This window comes from Puma concolor, chromosome C1, assembly GCF_028749965.1.
Source record: "Puma concolor isolate L17-30 chromosome C1, mPumCon1.1.hap2, whole genome shotgun sequence".
Classification (NCBI taxonomy): domain Eukaryota; kingdom Metazoa; phylum Chordata; class Mammalia; order Carnivora; family Felidae; genus Puma; species Puma concolor.
Genome location: NC_141674.1, coordinates 186,745,979 through 186,767,274, shown reverse-complemented (window position 1 = coordinate 186,767,274; position 21,296 = coordinate 186,745,979). Strand labels below are relative to the sequence as shown.

Sequence of the window (21,296 nt, the reverse complement as noted above, 5' to 3'; positions counted from 1 at the left end):
AACCATTTTCTTCTGCTTTTACCTTTCCGCCTATGCCAAATCCTGCAAATTTAAAAAGAAACAGTTACAATGTAGTCCTGACCCCATTTTTTTTTTCTTCTCATGTGCCATAGCTTTCTCCTTTCTCTTCACTTACTATACTTGACAAGTATGAGAATATTTGCTGATAAATTGGAAAAAAGGAACCTGGGAATCTTGTGATCTGTTTGCCCTTCTCTTGAAAATCAGTGGATTGATTTTTTTCATGCTTTTTACTGGACATCTTGGAAAGCACTTCTCAAACTTGGTTTATCCTCAGCATCTCCCGGGATCTACCCCTGGAGCTTTATGTTCTAGAAGTCAGGGTGGGGCCCACAACTGCTCTAGGGATGAATTTAGAACCCATTCACTTAATCTGACCACTCTCAATAGTACAGTGCTCCCTAAACTGCAAAGTCCTGGGGGAAAAAATAATCAATTTCTGACCTTCACCTACCCTCCAGGTCGTCATCTCCAGCTGTCGGCCTAGCTATCATGGGATAACTAGGCATCTTGTCAGGAATGATTGCTAGGTCTCTACCATGGTTCAGTTGCCCATTGATTCATATGGCATTTTTCTAACATGGCTAAATATTTTAGGGGGCTCAGATAGACCATTGTCATTATTCATCACCACGTATGTTGTGACTGCTGATCTACCTTGGATTCGATTCAAAAAACATTTGCCTAGGGGCACCTGGGTGGCTCGGTTGGTTAAGCATCTGATTCTTGATTTCAGCTCAGCTCATCTCACAGTTTGTGAGATCAAGCTCTGTGTTGGGCTCTGTGCCAACAATGGAGAGCCTGCTTGAGATTCTCTCCCTTCCCCCCCATTCTGTGCCCTTTCCTTGCTAACGCTCTCTCTCTCTCAAAATAAATAATAAATAAACATTACAAAAATTTGCCTAATGAGCAAGCACCTTTGTATTGGATCCTTGGTTTCTGTATTGGAGCCATTAAAATGGTAGTGCCATATTTAAAAGTGTGGTTTGCTGTCTTTAAATAGTTCATTTCCCACAAGTGTGGAAATCAGGGAATTTTCAGAACTTCTTTGAAGGTGAGCTCTCTGAAACCTGTAAACCATGTACATTATAAGATGTAATGGTAGCGGCACCCGGGTGGCTCAGTTGGTTAAGCATCTAACTTTGGCTCAGGTCATGATCTCGCCGGTTGTGGGTTTGAGCCCCGCGTCGGTCTCTGGGCTGACAGCTCAGAGCCTGGAGCCTGCTTGGATTCTGTGTCTCCCTCTCTCTCTGCCCCTCTGCCACTTGCACTGTCTGTCTCTCTTAAAAATAAATAAAACATTAACAAATTAAAAAAAAATAAGATGTAATGGTAGAGTCTATATGAAGATGTATTGAAAGTAAAAATCATTAAAATGTTCTTAAAGGATCCAAAACAAAAAGCCTTCAAAAAACCAAAAACCAAAAAACCAAAAAACCAAAAAACCAAAAGCAGTTGCCATTTCGTAATAGTTACAGTCATATTTGCTTCCATGTCTTAAAGTTCCTTAACAAATTACTGTGAAATCAGGTTAGTTGGCACATGAATAAAAATGTACAACATAAATGAGTATATGTTTTTCTGCATATTATATGGCAACATTTTCTTTGATAATCAACATGCCATCATAATATTGCCCTTAAGATCAGATATTATGTAACCTTAAATTATAGGAAACAGAATATGCCTGAGGAGCAATTCTGGAATATGTAATTGGGAGCATGCAGTTGATAGGGTTTCCAAAGGTCTTGAGTCCAGTGATGGGAAGCTAGGTCATCGGGAAAACTTACTGCAACATTGGAGCTCCCATCTGAAAAGAGTACATGTAATTAATTAGGATGGGAAATATGCGCAGCAACTGTATTTTTAGATCTTCAGTGGATACTTCTTACCCCAGAGGATGCAGAAACACTGGCTAAACATGTTATGAATAGCATCTGCTAGAATGTAGCAAAGTATGTTTAACAGAGTATATGTTTTCCCTTGTGCCTTCGATTATTGAAGGTATTTTAGGGGGACAAGTGCTAGAGGGAAATTACTTTATGCAAATGTATTCCTGAATAGAAGGGAGAAAAAAAAGAGAAGGTTGTGTTACCTGCCAAAATTAATCCTTTAATTTGAAACTCTTTTAGATAGTGATTAAACTGAGAACAATAATAAGAAAATGCTATGCCAGATGAAGTAATTTTTAACCAGTGTCAGAAGCTTAGAACTGATCCCAGATAATTTCTCCTAACACTTTTCTTTCTCATTTGTCCTCTTTCCCCATATAATAGTTTTGAATGGCACTCTTATGAAACAAATAACTAAATGCCAACCATATTTTTTTCATATCCTGACCAATATTTTGGCTGTTTTTCAGAAGAATTGGAATTTTGAAAATTAAATAAAGGTTTTTAAAATACCAACTTCAGAAAGTTTTATTTAATTTGTGGAATAATCTTGTTCTCTCTCTTTCTGTTTTTTTTTTTTTTAATAGGGTCTTTATTAATTTAGTCTAGTTACTTAGTGCTTATATTAAATAATCTAATAAAAGTCAGGGTTATAACATAACGTTTCCCAAATGTGAAGCAGCATCTATTACAGTAGACAAAATCTTTATGCTGTGAAATGTAAAAACCATGTATAGAATTACAAGGCACCAAATGGTACTGTATATATTTTTTAAGTAGAATGTTTCTGTAGCAGAAGGAGGTGATCAGCTCCGGAAAAGATTGGTAGACAGCTATATATCACTATAGTCTATTGAGAAAGTGCTCTGAATTCATATTTCAGGGTTTTTTTTTTTTTTTTTTAAGTAAATATTACCCCCAACATGGTGCTTGAACTCATGACCCTGAGATCAAAAGTCTCATGCTCTACCCACTGAGCCAGCCAGGCACCCCATATTTCAGAGTTTAGTGCTAATAATGTTCCTGATAATAATGTCTCCTGAAAGATACAGGTATGATTTAAGAATAAAAGTTAGGGGCACCTGGGTGGCTCAGTTGGTTAAGGGTCTGACTCTTGATTTTTGTCTCAGGTCATGATCTCACAGGTTCATGGGTTTGGGCCCCATAAAGGTTTCCATGCTGACAGTGCTGAGCCTGCTTAGGATTCTCTCTCTCTTCCCCTCTCTCAACCCCTCCCCTGATCACACGCTCTCTCTCTCTCTCAGAATAGATAAATAAACTTAAAAAAAAAAAGAATAAAAATAAAAATTAATGTTCTTAAAGAATAAAAAACCCCACCTTTTTGTGTTTGTCAATAATGCCTGAATTGCTCCAGGTAGAGCTTTCAGCATGTGTGTGTGCATGTGCATGTGTGTATCTATTGATTTTTAGATAAATTTATGTAACAATATGGCTTCAACATTTATTCTGAATTGTTGAATTATTTATTTTTGTCTGTTGATTTCTTTTGTATTATTACAAACACGGGATTAAGTGTATTGTAGGTTCCCAGACAAGTATGTTTTGAGGTTTCATTAATTCGTAAAAGTTATAATGGTACCTGAAATAATGTAGAATGCCAGAGGAATGCTATTTCATTTTCCATTTACTTTTACCCCAACGCAAAACATTGGAAATACAGATAGTCTTTAAAAGCTAAGCAGAAGGTGTAGAAAAGTTCCAGTAAATTTTATTGGGGTATAGCTAAGCCATGCATTACAAAAGAAGACATGGACACTTCAGAGACCATCTTTGTTTTGCCTTTTTTTTTCTTTCCTCATTGAGAAGTCATTCCTACCACAGGTTTAACAATAATAACTACAATTTATGCCTTTATGCTGTTACAATTTGATGATATACCACTGTCAGGCCCAGGTTAGAAACCCAGGCTGAGTTATTATATACTGCTGGGTAGTGATTTCGTGTGAACAGATTTATGGATAAATAATTCTATGTTCTTATTATATGGCACAGACAGTTTTTAATTTCTTTAACAAAGCATAGCTGAACAACAGAAAATTATATGCTGTACCACAGGGACACGGCCACCGAGGAGGATAAACTGATGCAATCAACGTCATGAGTTCTCCCGTTTTTACAAGGGGCTCCATCAGCAGTTAGTGTATTGTGGAAATAATACTGTGAATCAGAAGCCCCAAGGCTTAGCTCTGAGGTTGGGGTTTTTATTGATGCTCCTTTGCTGAGATCTCTTGCAGGGAGTTATGAGGTATATAAGCCCCAGCTTTTAGATATTAAAGCTAATGTCTCGTTTTTTCCCATGCTGAATTTTCACTTTGCTTTAATGTTAAAATGCACCTAGAATACAAGAAAATTATTTATTGGGCTGTTTTGTAAGAATACGGCTGATATCGTGCTGGCTTCGTGTATCTGTCTCATAGATTGACTTGTGGGCTTTATTCTAGAGTACCCCCAATGTATAACTGTTTTATCAGCACCATCTATGTGCCATGGCAAACCACGAGAATTATCCTCATGTTCTTTCCGGGCAATCTGTCGCAGGCCCTCATGAAGTAAATATTTCTCATTTTTGAGGCACGGGGAGTAAAAGCTATCTCTTTGGTTTAATTTAAGAGTGGTTTCACTTAGCTATATATATAGTGGTAATAAGCTTTTCTACTCAATTGTGAGCTCCGTAATTATAGGGATAGTGTGTATAAGGGCTGTCTTTGCATCATAGTGAATTGTGCTGGGGAAACAAAAGAAAAATTTGTTGAATGAATGGATGATTTGTGCTTAGTACAAATTTTCTATTTGATTGATTATATTGTATTATCACTACATTTTATTTTATGCCCAGAAGTGACTGACTTTCTGAAAACTTGAATCAAATATTGATGAACTATACCGTGTATTAATCACCATTCTTCTTTTCATAGAGTTAGAGGTAAATAATTCCAATGATATGGAGTATACTTCCACTGAGAAGAATACGTGGATTCTGTGAGATAGGTTACAAACTGATAAAAATAACAAATGTGAACACAAAGAGCATTCTTGAGATTTCTTTTTGTGATAGGTCAACTCTTTGACTCTGGCAGAATACTCCATCGGGAGAGTAAAAAAAAACTGGTTTCCATTACTGCATTTTTTTAATTTTAGACAAAAATTGCCTCCATTTCCAACCTAATTTTATGTCAGTAATGGGAATTTACCTACAATTGAATTTTATCATTTGGTCTAAAGGCATTGTACAAAGAGTGTGTAGATCCTTTGTATTTTAGCGAGCAGACTTGTCTGGATAGAAACAATTTTATTTATTATATTGTGCTCAATTCAGTCACATTAATGTTTTTATGAATTTAAAACCCCAAATAAAGTCCCGTAATTTGTGACTCAAAGACCTTGAAACTGCATCTGTAATAGTCCTCAGCACCAGGTATTTTGCAAATGTTTGCAGATGATAAATTCCTTGGAAATAGGAAAGACAGACTTGGGAAATGGTGTCTCTGAAATGGCACTGTTGTGGGAGATCGTTTTCTTCTAGAGAAGTCTCAAGTGTAGCTGGCTTTTCAGTCTTCTGTGCTTGTCACCTGTTCACTCGTTGGTCTTACATATTCTGTTGTTTAACATTAAATATCAAGTCCCTGTCTGATGTGTGACTGTGGATGAACCATTGACCAGGCTCTTCAGAGGCCCATCATATGTTTGAACATTGGCACATAAGCAGAGCTGAGAAGAAAGGTTTTTGGTCCAGTAGCTAGAAAACTTGTCAGATGAAGCCCAGACCTAGTCCTGGCTGTCATCCACTGATGTGCTTGAAAATTCATTCTTCAGCTCACATCCAGGTATAACACTAACCCCTTGCTGTCCTCATGAAAATGAACTAATGCTTTGAAAAAAAAAATACTTCACAAATTGTAAAGTAACATAAAAGGGTATTGTGATAAAGTAAGTTCTTTATAAGATACACAGATTGACCAAGAATATTTCCTGCAATGCTATGTAGAGAAAAGGCTTGGTTGATCAGGGTTGGAATTATTTTCAAGGAGAATTTGAAGAATGTGTATGATTTCCTGAAGTGAATGTTGGGGATCCGTACTCCGACTGAGTGTGAAATGTATTCGGGGGAAAAAATGGGAACTGTCGTTTATTGAGCATTTACTATATGCCTGGCTGGGCTTGAGGGGTGTGTGTGTGTGTGTGTGTGTGTGTGTGTGTGTGTGTGTGTGCATGCGCGCAGGTGCCCCGCATGCATATACCACTATCTAATTGAATCATTAGTTTTTCTCACTTTTCAGATAGGGATTGTAAAACCTAATCATAAAGCATGAGGTTTGACAATTCTATTCGTATACTTACAGTTATGCAGTTTTTCTCCAACACTGCAAGTCAGATCTCCCCAGCAGGTACATGGCTTGTTCTTTCTTCCTCATGCTCCTTTGCTGCACTGTAACAGTCAGTGGGGTCTGTATCCCAGTGGGGGGGAGCTAGGAAGAGGCTGCTAGTGGTTATATTTAGACACACTTGTCTGGACTTTTCAGCTCTTTTCTCTTCTTAGAATGGTGCCTTCTTTTAATCCACCTGCACTCACTATAGGTTAATCTTCCTATCACTTTGCTTTGGTCATGTTACATCTACACTAAAAAATCCCGAGGATCTATTTTCCGCAAATATTTACTAATCATTCACTGTGGGTCAATCCCCAGTGCTAAATTCTCATTCTCATTTAAAGCCTTGTGGCACCCCTCAAGGGCAGACAGTGTTTTATCCCCATTTTACAGATAATGCAAACAGACTTGGAGAGACTACACAACTTCCTCAAAGTCTCATAGCTACCAGGCAAAGGAGCCTGCACCAACTCTAGGACTTGCTCCTGACCTCTGACCTACACAATGTGTTACTGAGTCAGGCATTCGAGGCCTTCCAAAGTTGGAACCAGGCTGTTTTCCAGTCTTTTCTGTGCCTCATACCTGAACCATTGTGATTTACAGGATTCTAAGAAGAGTGAGAGCATGGTATTTGAAGTGAATCTGGTTTTAGTTATTGCCTGGTGATACCACCCATGGTAATGCAACCCTTCTGAACTTCATTTCCCTTGGAGTTTTGAAAATAGATATCTAGGGGTGAAGGTCCGATGGAGAATTGGAGATGCACTTCCGATGTATCTGGTGGTGCAAAAAATGAGAGACTGAAGGGAAAGAGATTGTTGCAATGTTTTTGTTACTTTTCAAGTAGGGGAGATCTGAACCTACTTATGGGTGGAAGGAGAGGAGGCACTGAAGAGCAAGGTTGGAAGAAATGAGTAGGGAGGGGAGGAGGGGTGGAATACGATAGGACAGGAGGGGAGAGACATAATTCATATGCAGTCTCCCTTTTTGATTTAAAATAATGAGGGCCTTTGGAGTGCCTGGGTGGCTGAGCTGATTAAGCGTCTGGCTCTTGATTTTGGCTCAGGTCATGATCTCATGGTTTGTGAGTTGGAGTCCCGAGTCAGGCTCAGTGCTGGCAGTGCAGAGCCTGCTTGGGATTCTCTCTCTCTCTCTCTCTCTCTCTCTCTCTCTCTCTCTCCCCCTTTCTTTGCCCCTCCCCTGCTCACACTCTCTCTAAAAATAAATAAATAACATTAAAAAATGAGCGTCTTTTACAGGCCTATGACCCAATTAAAGATTAAAAGATAATAATGAAATCATTAAAAAAAAGAACTTTGAGTCAACATTTGTAAAAATAAGTTGACAATGTCTTTTTTTAAAGAAGCATTAAAAATGTCTAAATAATTACTGTAAACAGCCAATTGTTGAGATTAATTATATCCAGGCTCTGTACTAAGTCAGGGCTTTTCATTCAATCTTCACAGTATTCCAAAGTGGCCACTACTTCTGTTGTTCCATTTTATATAGAGAGGCTTGAGGTATGGAGAAATTTAAGTAACTTTCTGAGGTTACATCGCACGTGGAGGAGCCAGGGTGTGAACCGAGGCAATTTCACTTGGAAGCCTGCATTCTTAGTCACTGTTATACTGCTTCCCAGCTTGATTTCCTCAATTAACATTTGACTTCTAGCCCAAGTAATATTTTTATCTATTTTATATTGGGGAAGGAAGACTGTATCTAAGGAATGTATTTCCAAAGAGGGTTAATGCATCAGACAAAGCGCCTGTTTGGGGGGAAGGCTTATTAAAAAGAGGTACTCCAAGGAGAGCAGCCTTCTGGACATGGCTGTCTCAGCAGACCTTGCATGCACCGACCCTGGTAGATAGTAGAGCAAAGAACGTGACTTCTGGGACCGTGCAGGTGAGTTAATATGGTTGAGAAAGGAGCACGTGCCACTTCCCATTGCCTGAATGTAGCATGCCTCAACAGCTCTCTTTCAAGATGCAGAAACCAACCTGTAGCAGCTGCTCTCTGTGGAGGTATTAAGTGTTGCAAAGACACCTGTGTGTGCCTCATTCCAGCCCAGACAAGTCTTCTTCTGGCTCATCAAGGTGGGGGGCAGGGGGGAGGTAGAATTTACCTAAATGGAGATTAGATTACCTAATTTCCATGAGAGTGATTTGTCTGTCATATCCTGCAGAGAGCCCTCCCCCAATACCCTTTTTTGTATTGAAGTACAATTTACATACAGTAAAATGTATGCATATTAAGCGTTGCATTTGATGAATTTGACAATTTTTATACCCATGCAACCACCAGCCAAACCAAGAAAATCCCCTTATGTTTCTTTCCAGTCAGTTGCCCCTGACGTCCAGAGGTAACCGCCTTCTGACTTCAGTCCCATAGGTTAGTCCTGTAGTCTTGCCTGTTCTTGTATTGTTATATAAATTAAATCTTACAGAGATATTCTGTTGTGTCTGACTTGATTATGGCATATTTTTCCCGTGGAATACTACTCAACAAGAAAAAGGAGTGAGCAGTGACATACACACTGCAGAATGGGTGAACCTCCCCTAGAGTTGTGCACTGCACAATGACAACTTCCGGAGTCATTTGCTTCATGTTACCTTTGTCTTCTTAGTCACCAAAATACCCACGAAATCGGCTTCCTCCACTTGTCATGTCTATCATAGGGCACAATTGCTGACTTCATTTTTCTCCCCTCCAGTTGCTTACGACAAAATACTGTGCCTTTAGACCATGGTCAATTTATACTCAACTCATGGGCTATCTTGATAATGATTTTTTGAAAGGGATTTAAAATAATGTAGTGATTTTTTAAAAAGGAAATATGTTAGCCATGTTGCGTGTTATCTTTTTTAGTATTTTCAAATGTCAGAAAGAGTAAAGGAAGCCAGGAAGCAGACCCAGCCTCTGATGGGTGCTTGTCCAGTGAGCCCTGGATGTTCATTTCACGAGACTGCTTTATGCTGCGTTGCTGTGCACTTTTCATTGTCATGAGAGAGAATGTTAGGAAAACTATCCCCACAAGAAAACAGCTTTTCTTGGCAAGTGAAATGTGACTTAAGGAGCCAGAACTGGAGACATACGGTACTATGAATGAGAGCTGTGTTACTTTATTGGATCTGAGTCCAGGCACTATTTATACTGCAGCATATTCAGCACCAGATTGTTAAATCTTAATACTGAAACAGTGCATCATTTTAATATTTTTGTTCTGTTTATTCCCTGTTTTCAAGCATTATGTCAAGCATTGCGCATTCATTGATTTCATCTTGGACAGGACACTCCCTGACCAGAAAGTTCATTTCCTATTATTGGAATTTTACCCCAGAGCTATAAAACATTATTTCGTGAAGCTTTTAAAAGTTCACTTGGGTATACAGGTGTTCTCTGTCTTTGATGATAAAAAATATTTTGAAAGAACACTGTAGTTGGACCCACCTGTATTGTCAAAAATTTCTATTTCTTTTCTTTCACCAAAACAACTGTTTTAGTGGAATGTATGTATGACAATTTCTGACACCTTGGGGACCATTGGGCTTTTCACAGCATACAAATAAAATTTTTGTCCCTCTGTGTTTGTGAAATGGGTTTTTCTTTATTTTTTCTTTATTTTTCTTCATCAATGTTATATGTGCCCTATGGACACAGATATATGGACCAGATAAGATGCGTCCATCTTATGACTAAGTTAGAATTTTCACCACGTGTTGCTGAAGCTATCGGAAGAATCTTCTTATCACAAGGGTATTCCTAAAATCACTGCTCTATATAGTGTAAGTTTGACCAGGATTTTTATTCTCTCTCCATTGTCATGCATGTTTACCATATGCAGCAGGAAACCCACAGGGAAATGGTAACCATTGTCACTCTAAAAAGAGCAGAGGAATAAAATTAAAAAAAAAAAGGAAGCTGAAGGCATCTCTGCTATTTCTGATCTGTGGTCAGTCATTGTGCTATTGGAAAATAACCCCTCTGCCTGGTGAAACACGAATCTGGAAGTGAACTCTAACTGGTTCATCAGCTCCAAATGCTGTTTGCACTGGGGATCACACCACAGTCAGGATGTGACTGTGTGTGTGCTGAGCCCACACACAGGAATTTTCTTGTACAATTCAAAACCAAATCTTATATTTACTTAAGGCTTGCTTTTTTTTTTTTTTTTTTTTTGTCTATGAAATCAGCAGTCCGGTATATTTAGCATCAGTCTTAAGTTAGAATGTGAAACAAGACTTTGGGGGAAGGAAGTATCCGTATGGTTTTCTAAGTAATTTAAGAAACAGGAAAACATAAAAGAACTGATTGTCCATGATTAAACCTCAATCCTTTCATTCTCATCTTCCTGTATAGTTAACTCAGTTGTCGGCCAGAAAGAAATAGGTTATTGCACTGGGTTGTAAAATATCTCTGAATGGGCCTTGAATGTTGACTATCGAATGACCTTCTTAACATTGAACAAACAATGAGAAGGTTTAATAAATAGCAGAAATGTGTTTATTATGTTTTTCTTCTCTTTGCAGGAATAATCAAGCTGGGGAGGTGGAACCCTCTCCCTCTCAGCTATGTGACAGATGCCCCCGACGCAACAGTGGCCGACATGCTGCAAGATGTCTATCATGTTGTGACGTTGAAAATCCAATTACAAAGGTGGGTGTCTCTGAACATCTGCCCTTCCGCACTCGTGGAGCTGCTCCGTCACTCAGAGAGTCACTGCAGAGATTAGCACGTCCTGTCTTTGTTGATTTCTAGACACTGGATGAAATGAGAAAAAAAAGAGAGAGAGGAGGGACCCTTCACCAGGCATCTTTATAGTCCACATTCCAACTGTTTTATGTTTTGTTTTCAGAAGCAGTGAAGTGGTAACCTAGGGGAAGCTTGATAAATCATTAAAAATCTGTGGCCCTTAAAGGGGAACTTTCCACAGCCCCTAATTTAATGGGTTCTCTGTTTAAACACTTAGCACATACAATTTGAAGAATAAACACTTCTGCTGTTTTTGGGCTTGTGTTTTGAGGGCTGACTTCTGTGCTAGTGTAGCAGGCTTCCCAGGAAGGTGCTGGCACTGGACATCTTTTTCTTCCCTTTCTGGTGGCTGCCTCGAGGAAGCACACTCTGCGGCCTGCAGAGGTTCTGGAAGTGATTTTATTTTTTCAGGTACAGCATCCAGAGCAAGTTATGCCTCTAAAGAATCTAGAGGTTCTCTGCAGAGTCTTGTATTGTAAAGTGCCTATAAGTCATATGGTTTAAGAGACGTTATCCTTTAGTGAAAGGGTTTTGAATTTGCTCATTTTGGAGAATCTGTACTTTAATGGGGACCCAACATCCCCATCCTTGCCTAGGAATGCTTTAGTGTTCTATCTTAAAAGTTATTTTTTGGTTAGGAAAGCAACATCTCTGAATCGTTCAATGAGAGTGAAGAGTGGGCCTTCACGCTTTGAATTGAAAGGAACATTTGTTTACATTTAGCGTTAGGGATGTCCAATAACTGAACTTGTATTGTGGAAGTTTGTAATCACATTGCCATGCCATTCCCATCAACAGATTGGAAAAGCCATATTTTAAATCGTTAACAGTTCTTCATATCTGAAGTGACTATTTTTCTTAGAGAGACCGAGTGGGCTTTGTCCAAGTCCTAGAGAAGCAGTTTTGCTCTCCTTCCCTCATGTAGGGCCCACACGGGACCCTGATCTTTAGCACTTTTCCTACTGCTGGCACAGGACCCAGGAGCAACTGCCACACTCAGAACCCCCTGCAGCCAGGGCCCTTTGTTGAGGTCTGCATGGTGTTCATTCTTGCTCTGTTTCCCAGTTGTTCGAAGTTGGAAGACTTGCCTGCGGAGCAGTGGAATCATGCCACAGTCCGCAATGCCTTAAAGGAACTGCTCAAAGAGATGAACCAGAGCACATTAGCCAAAGAATGCCCTCTCTCCCAGGTCAGTATATCCAGGTGGGGTTCTGGGAAACGAAGAAAGCCACTGGTGGACTTTCTTGCAAGAGGGGCATGCCTGCTCAGACAGCTGTCCTCTATCTTTTATTATAGTTACTCTGCACTCTAGGTGGAAAAAACATGGAGGTTGTGGTGTTTGTTTTTGTTTTTGTTTTTGTTTTTTTGTTATAGAGTAGAAGTTATCACTTCCCGAGAGCTTTGATGTAATGGGCATACATGAAAACATTTCACATTCACAGTCTTTAACTTCTCACGTGTATCACAGGAGGTAGGTATCAGTGTCTCCACTTTATCGATCAGGAAACCAAGACTCAGAGAAGCACTTTGCCTTCCCAGGCTTCCTCAGTAGGCTAAGTGGCAAGTTGAGATCCTAATCCAGACCTCCCCTCCCAAGGTTCAGGCTCCAGACCATTCATTTTTTTACTTATTCAATGGAGTGAGTCAACTATGTCAGACCCATCTTAATTTTTTTTGTTTAGTTTTTGAGCATTTCCCCTGGCTAGCAAAGAAAGATGATCTTTGCATCACATACATTTGTATAGTTTCTGCTGTGATTCTGCCACATGAAAATATATCATGAGAAAAAGAGGTACTCCATTTTTAGTGAAGCGATGAGAAGCTAAAGCCACAAAAATATGAGGTTGACAAGATCAAAGGAAGGAACAGAGTGGGAAAGGGCTGCCTTTTCCATTTGTGTTCATGGGCAAGGGACCCACTTTTTCTAATGATGCGGTAATATTTTGGTGGCTATGGTCAGCGGCTTAGGACTGCTGTGAAATGAACTCGGGTTGACATTGTTTAAAGCTATGAATGGAAATCCATTTCCTGTGTGAGTTGCTACACTTGATTTAAGACAATGGACTAATTACATGTCTGTCAAGTTCAAGGGAAGGTGACAAGAATGTAGAAACTTGATGTGCCCTGATCTGTGTTCTAGGATAATAGAGTCTTTGGGGGGAAGCAGGAAGCCTGCTGGTTAAGAGCATGCATTCTGGAATCAGTTAGATCTGGATTCATGTCCTGGTTTACAGGCCTCTATGACCTCACTTTTACAAGCCTGTTTCTTTGTAAGTAAAACCAGGATAGTAATAGTTCTAAGTCATATAATGAGGAGTAAATGAGATAAATCACATAAATTCTTGGCCTGGTGTCTGGCATACAATGATGTTGTATAAACAGTATCAGCTATTATTTAAAAAAATTTTTTAAGTTTATTTATTTTGAGTGAGAGAGAGTGAGTGGGGGAAGAGCAAGGAGAGAAGGAGAGAAAAGATCCCAAGCAGGCTCTGTGCTGTCAGTGGGGAGTCTGACATGGGGCTCGATCCCATGAACTGTGAGATCATGACCTGAGCTGAAATCAAGAGTTAGATGCTTAGCCGACTGAGCCACCCAGGCACCCCCAGTATCAGCCATTATTATTGAGACATGATATTGTTGGTGTGAACTGAATATTTTTCGTGTGTGTTGTGGAGCATGTTTTAGAATTTAAATCCTCTGAGATACTATTAATCTTTTTTCCCCCAAATATTCAAGAAGGTATGTATCTGAGTAGTAGGTAGCTAGGTAGAAAGGAACACTGGTATTTCTTGACCATCAGTTATGTACTTAATCTTGTGCTTACAGCTTTCACACAGGCCACTTCAGTACCTACCTGTAGGTATGTATCCAGGTGCTAACACTTATTGCTAGGATTTTCATTTATTCCAGTGTGATTGCTTATGTAGTTATAAAAATAAAAATTTGAAGTTATTCTGATCATATACAGGTATTGGATAAAGAAGAGTTAGGAAAAATAATTCATTTGTCCTGAATTTTACAGTCACAGTTAGTTAATTGTTTCTTGGATTTATATGGAAGTCAAAATGGGCTTTACTTGGAAGTAGACAAGCTCCTAACTTAATATCACCAATTCAGAATTTTATCCAGGGCTGTTAGAGCCAATGGAAATTTGGCCATCACTGATCTATCATGATTATCAAGTTTAGTTATCACTGTAATATGTGGCTAGAGAGACAGCATGAGTGGAAAGAACCTAGACTGGGAGCTGAGAGCCCTAGCTGCCATCTCCCCCACTCATTTATTTTTGCTGGGTGTGTGACCCCAGGCAAGCCCACCTGCCTTGAGGACCTCACTGAATTCATTTGTAAACTGGGCATGATTGTTATCTATGCATATTTCACATAATTTGCAGGGTTGTCTTGAGGTTTGATTGAGACCACCTTTATCCCCACCATGAAAACCTCTTTTTACCCCCATTTTCTATTCTCATTACTTGCCATCACACCCCCTCCTCCACCCCCACTGGTTGCCCAGCCTGAAAAGTTTCTTCTCTATCACTCTAATGTTTGATCCTGTGGATTCTACTGCCTTCATATCTGAAATCTTCCTCCTTTGTGCCATTTCCTCGTTTAGACTTAACCACCTTTTAACCTTTGTCCCATCATCTGCTTTTCCAACACTGAGAACTTGCCATTTCCTCCTCTGCAAGCCTCCAGTGACTGCCTCTGCCCTGCCCAAAAGAGGTACAGACTGCATTAACATAGCCTAGAAGAATTGTTCACATGACACCATCCAGCCTGACTTCTCACCGGAGCCACCACCTTCCCCTTTTTACCTGCATCCTCTTTGTGCTCCAGACACATGGAATTAATTACTTTAGAACATTTGCCATTGCTCTAATGTCACCAAAATATTCCTCAGGGTGGGAGCAACCCTTAGCATTACAAGTCTAACAAAGCAACTTCTGGTGATATTTAAAAAAAATCATGCAAAATTTATATTCTGCTCCATATACCTGTGTTTTTGATATTTGTTTTTGATGCCATAAAAATCACTTTACCTGTACTTCTCCTTCTGTTCATGGGAGACTGGCCTTCCAGGGAGATACACCATGCTCATGTCTGGCTTTGGTAGCCCTGTACACAATGCTGGTGTTGTTAGGGTCCTTCAGTTTGATCCTTGCTTGCTTTTACATATATGATTTCTTCTGGCTAGTATGCAGTGCTCTCTTGTACTTGATGAAGTCACCTCTCAAATTCAAGCTGGAAAGTCACTGCTGGTGAAGTACCCTGACCTCCTGGTTGAAGCAGTTGCTTCTGCTCTTGGTGGACTTTTGTATACACCCCTGTCACAGCGCTTATCACAGACTGTTATCAGTGCTACCTGCTGGTTCTCATCACTTGCTGGACTGCCCCGCAAGCAGAAGCCATCTCTCGTCCACCAGCACTTCCTCAGCATTCAGCACAACATATGCCTTGCAAGTAGTTGTTATTCTGATGCACAAGTTCTCAACTTGGCCCTGTTTATCTTTGAGTGAATAATTCTTTGTGGTCGGGGGCTGTCCTGTGTGTTGTAGGATGGCTAGCATCATCCCTGGCCTCCACCCACTAGGTGCCAGTAGCATGCCACCATCCCTCCCCCACCAGTTGTGACAACCAGAATGTCCCCAGACATCGCCACATGTCCTATGAGGGGAGTAAATCACTCTTGGTTGAGAACCACTGCTGTAATGTGTTTAATGAATTAAATATAAAAATGTTTTAGAAAGTGCTATAAACTGCAAAGTTTTATTATTTTTATGGTGTTCTTGGCAGCTCTAAAATGTTTTGAACTAGAAACACTGAATACAGTAATTGGGTGGTTGATGGCCAGTACATTTTCAGTCAAACAGGTCTCAATTCTATTACTTAAATTTGGGGAGAGATTTGATTTAGGATTCTGGTATGCTGTGTGATTATGGAACATCTTATTGGAGTAGTCTTCAGTGAGCATGGACATATAATATGGGCCCCAGCATCAGTCCTACGGCTATTACCCTTAAACAGTCCAGATTATTCACTTAAATTGCATAGCTCAGTTGCCTTTCAGGGTGGAAATAAGCTCACCTAGTTTGTTTGAAGTTGTCATAGAACAGGTGCATACATTTTTAAGGTTCAATCTATGTAACGTGAAAAAGAATGCGTTTTTGTTCTGAGAAGGTGAAACATAATTCAACAATGTATTCCATCAACATTACTGGGGTCCTAGTTAGGAGTCGGGCACTTTGCAATGGGTTGGGGATGCAGTGGGAAAGATGAGAGAGAAATACAGCTTTCAACCTAGGAAGACGAGAGTGGAGTATCCAACACTACCTACTTCAATGCAGAAAGTAGGTTAGTGGACTGTGTGAAACAGACTTAGCTCATGAGTAAAAAAAAAACGACTTTTTTTGAAATAATTTTTCATTATCCCCAGGCCAAACTGTATTAGGTATTTCCTCTCTCAGATGTGGTGATTGTATAAAGGAATGATGGTTCAATGGCCGGTATCCATTTTCTTGAACATCCAGTGTCCTGCAGTTCAAAAGAGCAGCCTTTGAAGGCAGGAGAAAAGAAAAATGGAAAAGTCCATAAAAGGGCAACAATTACAGGCTGAGGCATATATATTTAAAGGGAGGGAAGTCATGATTTAGCTGTTCTCTGTCTGGCCAGATAGGTTGTGTTTGTGTATCTGTGTATTTATTTTTGCTTTCAGCTTTCCAAATGTGCTTAGGTGCTTACGCCCTCATCCTTTTCCTCTGATGTTCCCCTGAGTTACCACTTGCAGCCTCTCCCTGAAGGGGACATATAGTCTGTCCCAAGCATCCTAACTTACCATACGTTAGGCATAGGTCTCTTATTAGATAGTCTTCTTTAACCGTTCCAGTTTGGAAACATGAACACATCTTTCTGTGGCTTACTTGTTTTTACTCAAGGAAGAGTTAAAAGAAAAAATCCCAGGTCCTTTGGGTGTTGATCCATTAAAATAAGTAGAGCTAACAGGACCTTCCTTGTCCACCTCATAGGTTATTATGATGATCAAATGGAAAGACTGAGGAGACAGTCTTGTTAACTTAAAATTGCCACGAAAGAACAAGTAATTTGCAAATGCATATACCTTCCAGTGCTTTCCTGCAACCCCTTTAACATCCACATGTTCTCTGTGACTCTAGATATATTTTTTTAAACTTATTTTTGTGGTAAAAATACATAACATGAAGTTTATCATTCTAACCATGTTTAAGTTTATAAATCAGTGGCATTAATTACATTCACAGTGTTGTGCAACCCTCACGTCTGTATTTTTCCAAAACTTTACATCATGCCAAACACAAAGTCTGTAACCATTATGTAATAACTCCCCATTCCCCTCTCCACACCCAGATCCCCAGGTAACTTCTATTCTGTTTTCTGGCTGTGTGAATTTACTTAATCTAGATGCCTCATAAAAGTAGAATCCTAGAATATTTGTCTTTTTATCTGGCTTATTTTGTTTAACATATAGATATCTTTTTAAAGTAGCTCTTGGGGGCACCTGGGTGGCTCAGTCAGTTGTCCGACTTTGACTCAGATCATGATCTCACGGTCCGTGAGTTTGAGCCCCACCTTGGACTCTATACTGACAGCTCAGAGCCTAGAGCCTGCTTAGGATTCTGTGTCTCCCTGTCTCTCTGCCCCTCCCATGCTCATGCTGTGTCTTTCTGTCTCTCTCTCTCCCCTGGCTCAAAAATAAACAAACATTAAAATAAATAATTAAATGCTTCCCTTTAAAAAATAAAAATAAATAAACTCTGTTCCATGCCCTTAACTGAGGTTTTATGGCTAAATATTTGAGGAACAAAATGACTGGCACAAGTTATTGAACTGTGAAAATGTTACTAGATTTCCACTATGATGGTGATACAGTGTTTATAGTCTTTTTAAGACATAGACTGTAGGATAATTATTTCTGTCATCCTGAGCAAGCCTTGCTCTTTTGGGGATCATTAAAGGACTAACACAAATCTACAATATGCTAAAATAATCGGGCAATGAACTCAAGCAGCTGGTTGGGTTGGTAGAAAACACAAACTGACTATGTGCTCATCTACAGTCAAGTGGCTGATCACCTGTGTGAACCTGTATTGTCTTAACTAGTTGCCAACTGTCCCTTTCATTTAATCTTCAATTCACATATGCAGTGGGGATGCATCCTGCCTTGTGTCAACCAGTTGCCAACTGTCCCTTTAAGTTGTTTTCACGTGAGTTTGTTTTAGTTCTAGGCCCAACCTCATGACTCTTGTTGATGGAGGCTTACAAGTGACAGCCTGAAAAGAATCCCTCGCTGGGTGATTGCCTTCAACGAATGAAATGATTGCAAGGAGAGGAGAGAGCAGACACTCACTGAGTCTGTCTCTTGTGCTAGGCCTTTTACTCGAATCATCTCTCTGAATCCTTCCAGCCCTCTGAGGCAGGTAGCAACATTCCTCTTTCACCGCTGAGGGGGCCACTAGCAGATAAGCAAGCCACTCAGCCGCGCCTCAGGGGAGGAGCTCTCAGAGGTAGTCCTGTCCTACTCCAAAGCCCAGGGGAAGTGTTTCCTTCAACTAGAATGGCAAAGTTTTCAGTTCTGATAGTATAGCTCAGAAGCGGCGATAGAAAGGGAGAGCAAAAGGCTGCCAGATAACATTAACTGAATTTTTCATGACAAAGTAATTCCTCCAAATCAGTTTTTTCGCTTTAGTGTACTTGATTGAAGTATCATTATAATCTCATGTTTAATATGTAATTTAGCATACCGCAAAGCAGAATAAAAAAGCTGAAAATGAGCAAAGAATGCATATATTATTCATTGCCTGCATCATGCTCTCTGCTGTGTAGACATGGAAAGGGAAGCTATGAGATGCAGCTTCGCGCCCCCCACTCGGGCGCTCCTCTTGCTAAGACAGGGCACTCCTACTGACAGACGTGTAACCATTCACTTTGGTTTTAAGATGTTCTTTTTTATAGCAAGTGTATTATGTGTCTGCAGCTTAGCTGCTCTTAGTTTAACACTGCTATTCAAACAAATAAATCTCACTAAGCCAAGGAGAATGTGGTAAAGGATATCCAATTATTTTACCTTTCTTTTCTTGGGGAGGAAAAGGGGGTGGTCAGGTCTCTGTCTTTCCAAGTGTATTGTACAAATCATTTTAACCTGTGTTTAATGTTTTGCTTTTCCTATTATGTTTTTTTTTCTAAGTTTTTTTATTTCATCTTAGAGAGAGAGAGAGAGAGAGAGAGCGCACATGTGCATGGGAGGGGCAGAGAGAGAGGGAAAGAGAGAGAGCATCCCAAGCAGCCTCCATGCTATCAGCACAGAGACTGATGCGGGGCACGGACTCACGAACTGTAAGATCATGACCAAGAATCAGATACTTAACCAACTGAGCCACCCAGGCGCCCCTCTTATTAAGATTTATTTTATTTTTTATTAAAAAAATTCTTTTTAATGTTTACTTATTTTTGAGAGAGAGAGGGAGAGAGAGAGAGAGCAAGAGACAGAATCTGAAACAGGCTCCAGCCTCTGAGCTGTCAGCACAGAGCCTGATATGGGGCTCAAACTCATGAACCATGAGATCATGACCCGAGCTGGAGTCAGACCTTTAACTAACTGAGCCACCCAGGTGCCCCTAAATTTGTTTTAGGTTCTTTAGTTTTATCTGATTCTAACCTCTGTAACTAGCCCCTCTAAGGAACCTGTGGTCACAGCTTTATGTTTTGTTTTTGTCACCTTCTTAGTCTGTTTGTAGTATCTGCTACTGAGTTTGTACTAGCTGATGGAGGTGGTGGTGAATATTTCCTTTCTTTCATTAATTAACTTCTCTTTTCGGAGACTCCTAGAATAATGTGGCCTGGTGGTAGTGTCTTTTTATGGTGTTTTCCATTGCCGTTTTACTTTGAGCAAGATGCTTCTTCATTCTGAGCTTCTTGGCCCTCAGTTTCGAAAATGGAACTATATCAGAGGTGACATCTATTCTCTGAGCTAGTCAAAAACAAAGAAGTGAGTTTAAAATTTGTCTCAGGAGGCTAAAAGAAAATTTCTTTTTAGACAAGGCAATCTATTTAACTATAATAAGTATTAAAGCGATGTATTTTATTGTTTAAACAATATCTGTTTAAAACAGTATAACATTCTCTTGCAGTTTGGCCTGTTGGAAATTCAAATTGGCCAGTAAACTTTAAAGTGACTGATTCTGGTATATTTTAATTCCTCAAATACCTTATTTTATTTTTTTTTAAATAACTTTCAAATATAACTGGCAAACTATGTGTAGGAGTGACTGCAAATGAGGAAACTTACATTTTATTCTTCACTTAAAATCTTCATATTTAAGATTTCATGATTAATTACAAAGGAGCCTGAAATTTTCCAAAAGTTTCTGTAGTTGGGAAGGCATTTTAAACCTTCTATTTATTTTAACACATAATATTTTTCATAGCATGGCTTGGTCTACAATTACCATTCATGGAGTGTTTATGGCTGTGACCGAGGACCTGAAGGGGCTGCCTGATTGCCCAGTGTATGTGTGCTCTCCCGTCTCCTTCCCACAGCCCACCACCTTGCCAAGTGAAGCTTGCTCAGTAAATGCAAGGTCATTTTAATATAAGCCTCAGTAAAACATAATCACTTTAAGTATTAAAAAGAATAATACACATCTCTTTCTGGTCATTTGTATCAGCATCGCTTTATACAACCTGTGTGCTCAGGAGGTGGTTACATTCCTGGTTGAAAAAGCCCACTCAAATCTTTGTTCGTATGTTAAAAAAAAAAAAAAGTGGGGATCCTAAAAGTCCAATTGTGTGGTTGCTCTAGAATTATTGGAAAACATAAAAGAGCAATATAAAATACAAACCTATATACATATTTTTAAAAAGCAGTAAATGGAAATTAGATTTTTTTTGGCAGAGTGGAAAGTAGGGGAGATTTTAATCATTACTCATCCCATTTTTGCAGCAACTGTATCTCATCAGGTCTAAGATGCTGTTGATTGTAAGATGCATCCCAATTTCAGTGACACTGAAGTATTTTAAAAATGTGATTGTAGAATGGATGAAATGTGGTAAATGCAGACTCTCTGCCCCAGGACCTCTGGAAAACATATTCCGTGTAGAGTAAAAGTATGTGCTGGGTCTGTGTTAGCTCCTTTCAGTTTGTGTATAATGAAGTAAATTTTGATCTTTTACAAACAAATTGACACTAAGATGACCTTAATATGTATCGAGAA

The 21,296-nt window shown here is 39.5% G+C and overlaps 1 protein-coding gene across 2 annotated transcripts in view; it reads left to right on the top strand.

Annotated features, from left to right (window-relative positions):
• SATB2 (SATB homeobox 2) overlaps window positions 1-21,296 on the top strand; it is a 192,444-nt gene that overhangs the window by 67,872 nt on the left and 103,276 nt on the right. For both annotated transcript variants that reach the window (XM_025934980.2, XM_086719222.1), the window contains exons 4-5: window positions 10,828-10,954; window positions 12,116-12,239. In XM_025934980.2, the coding sequence (XP_025790765.2) occupies window positions 10,828-10,954; window positions 12,116-12,239 (251 nt within the window). The remainder of the gene's footprint in view (window positions 1-10,827; window positions 10,955-12,115; window positions 12,240-21,296) is intronic.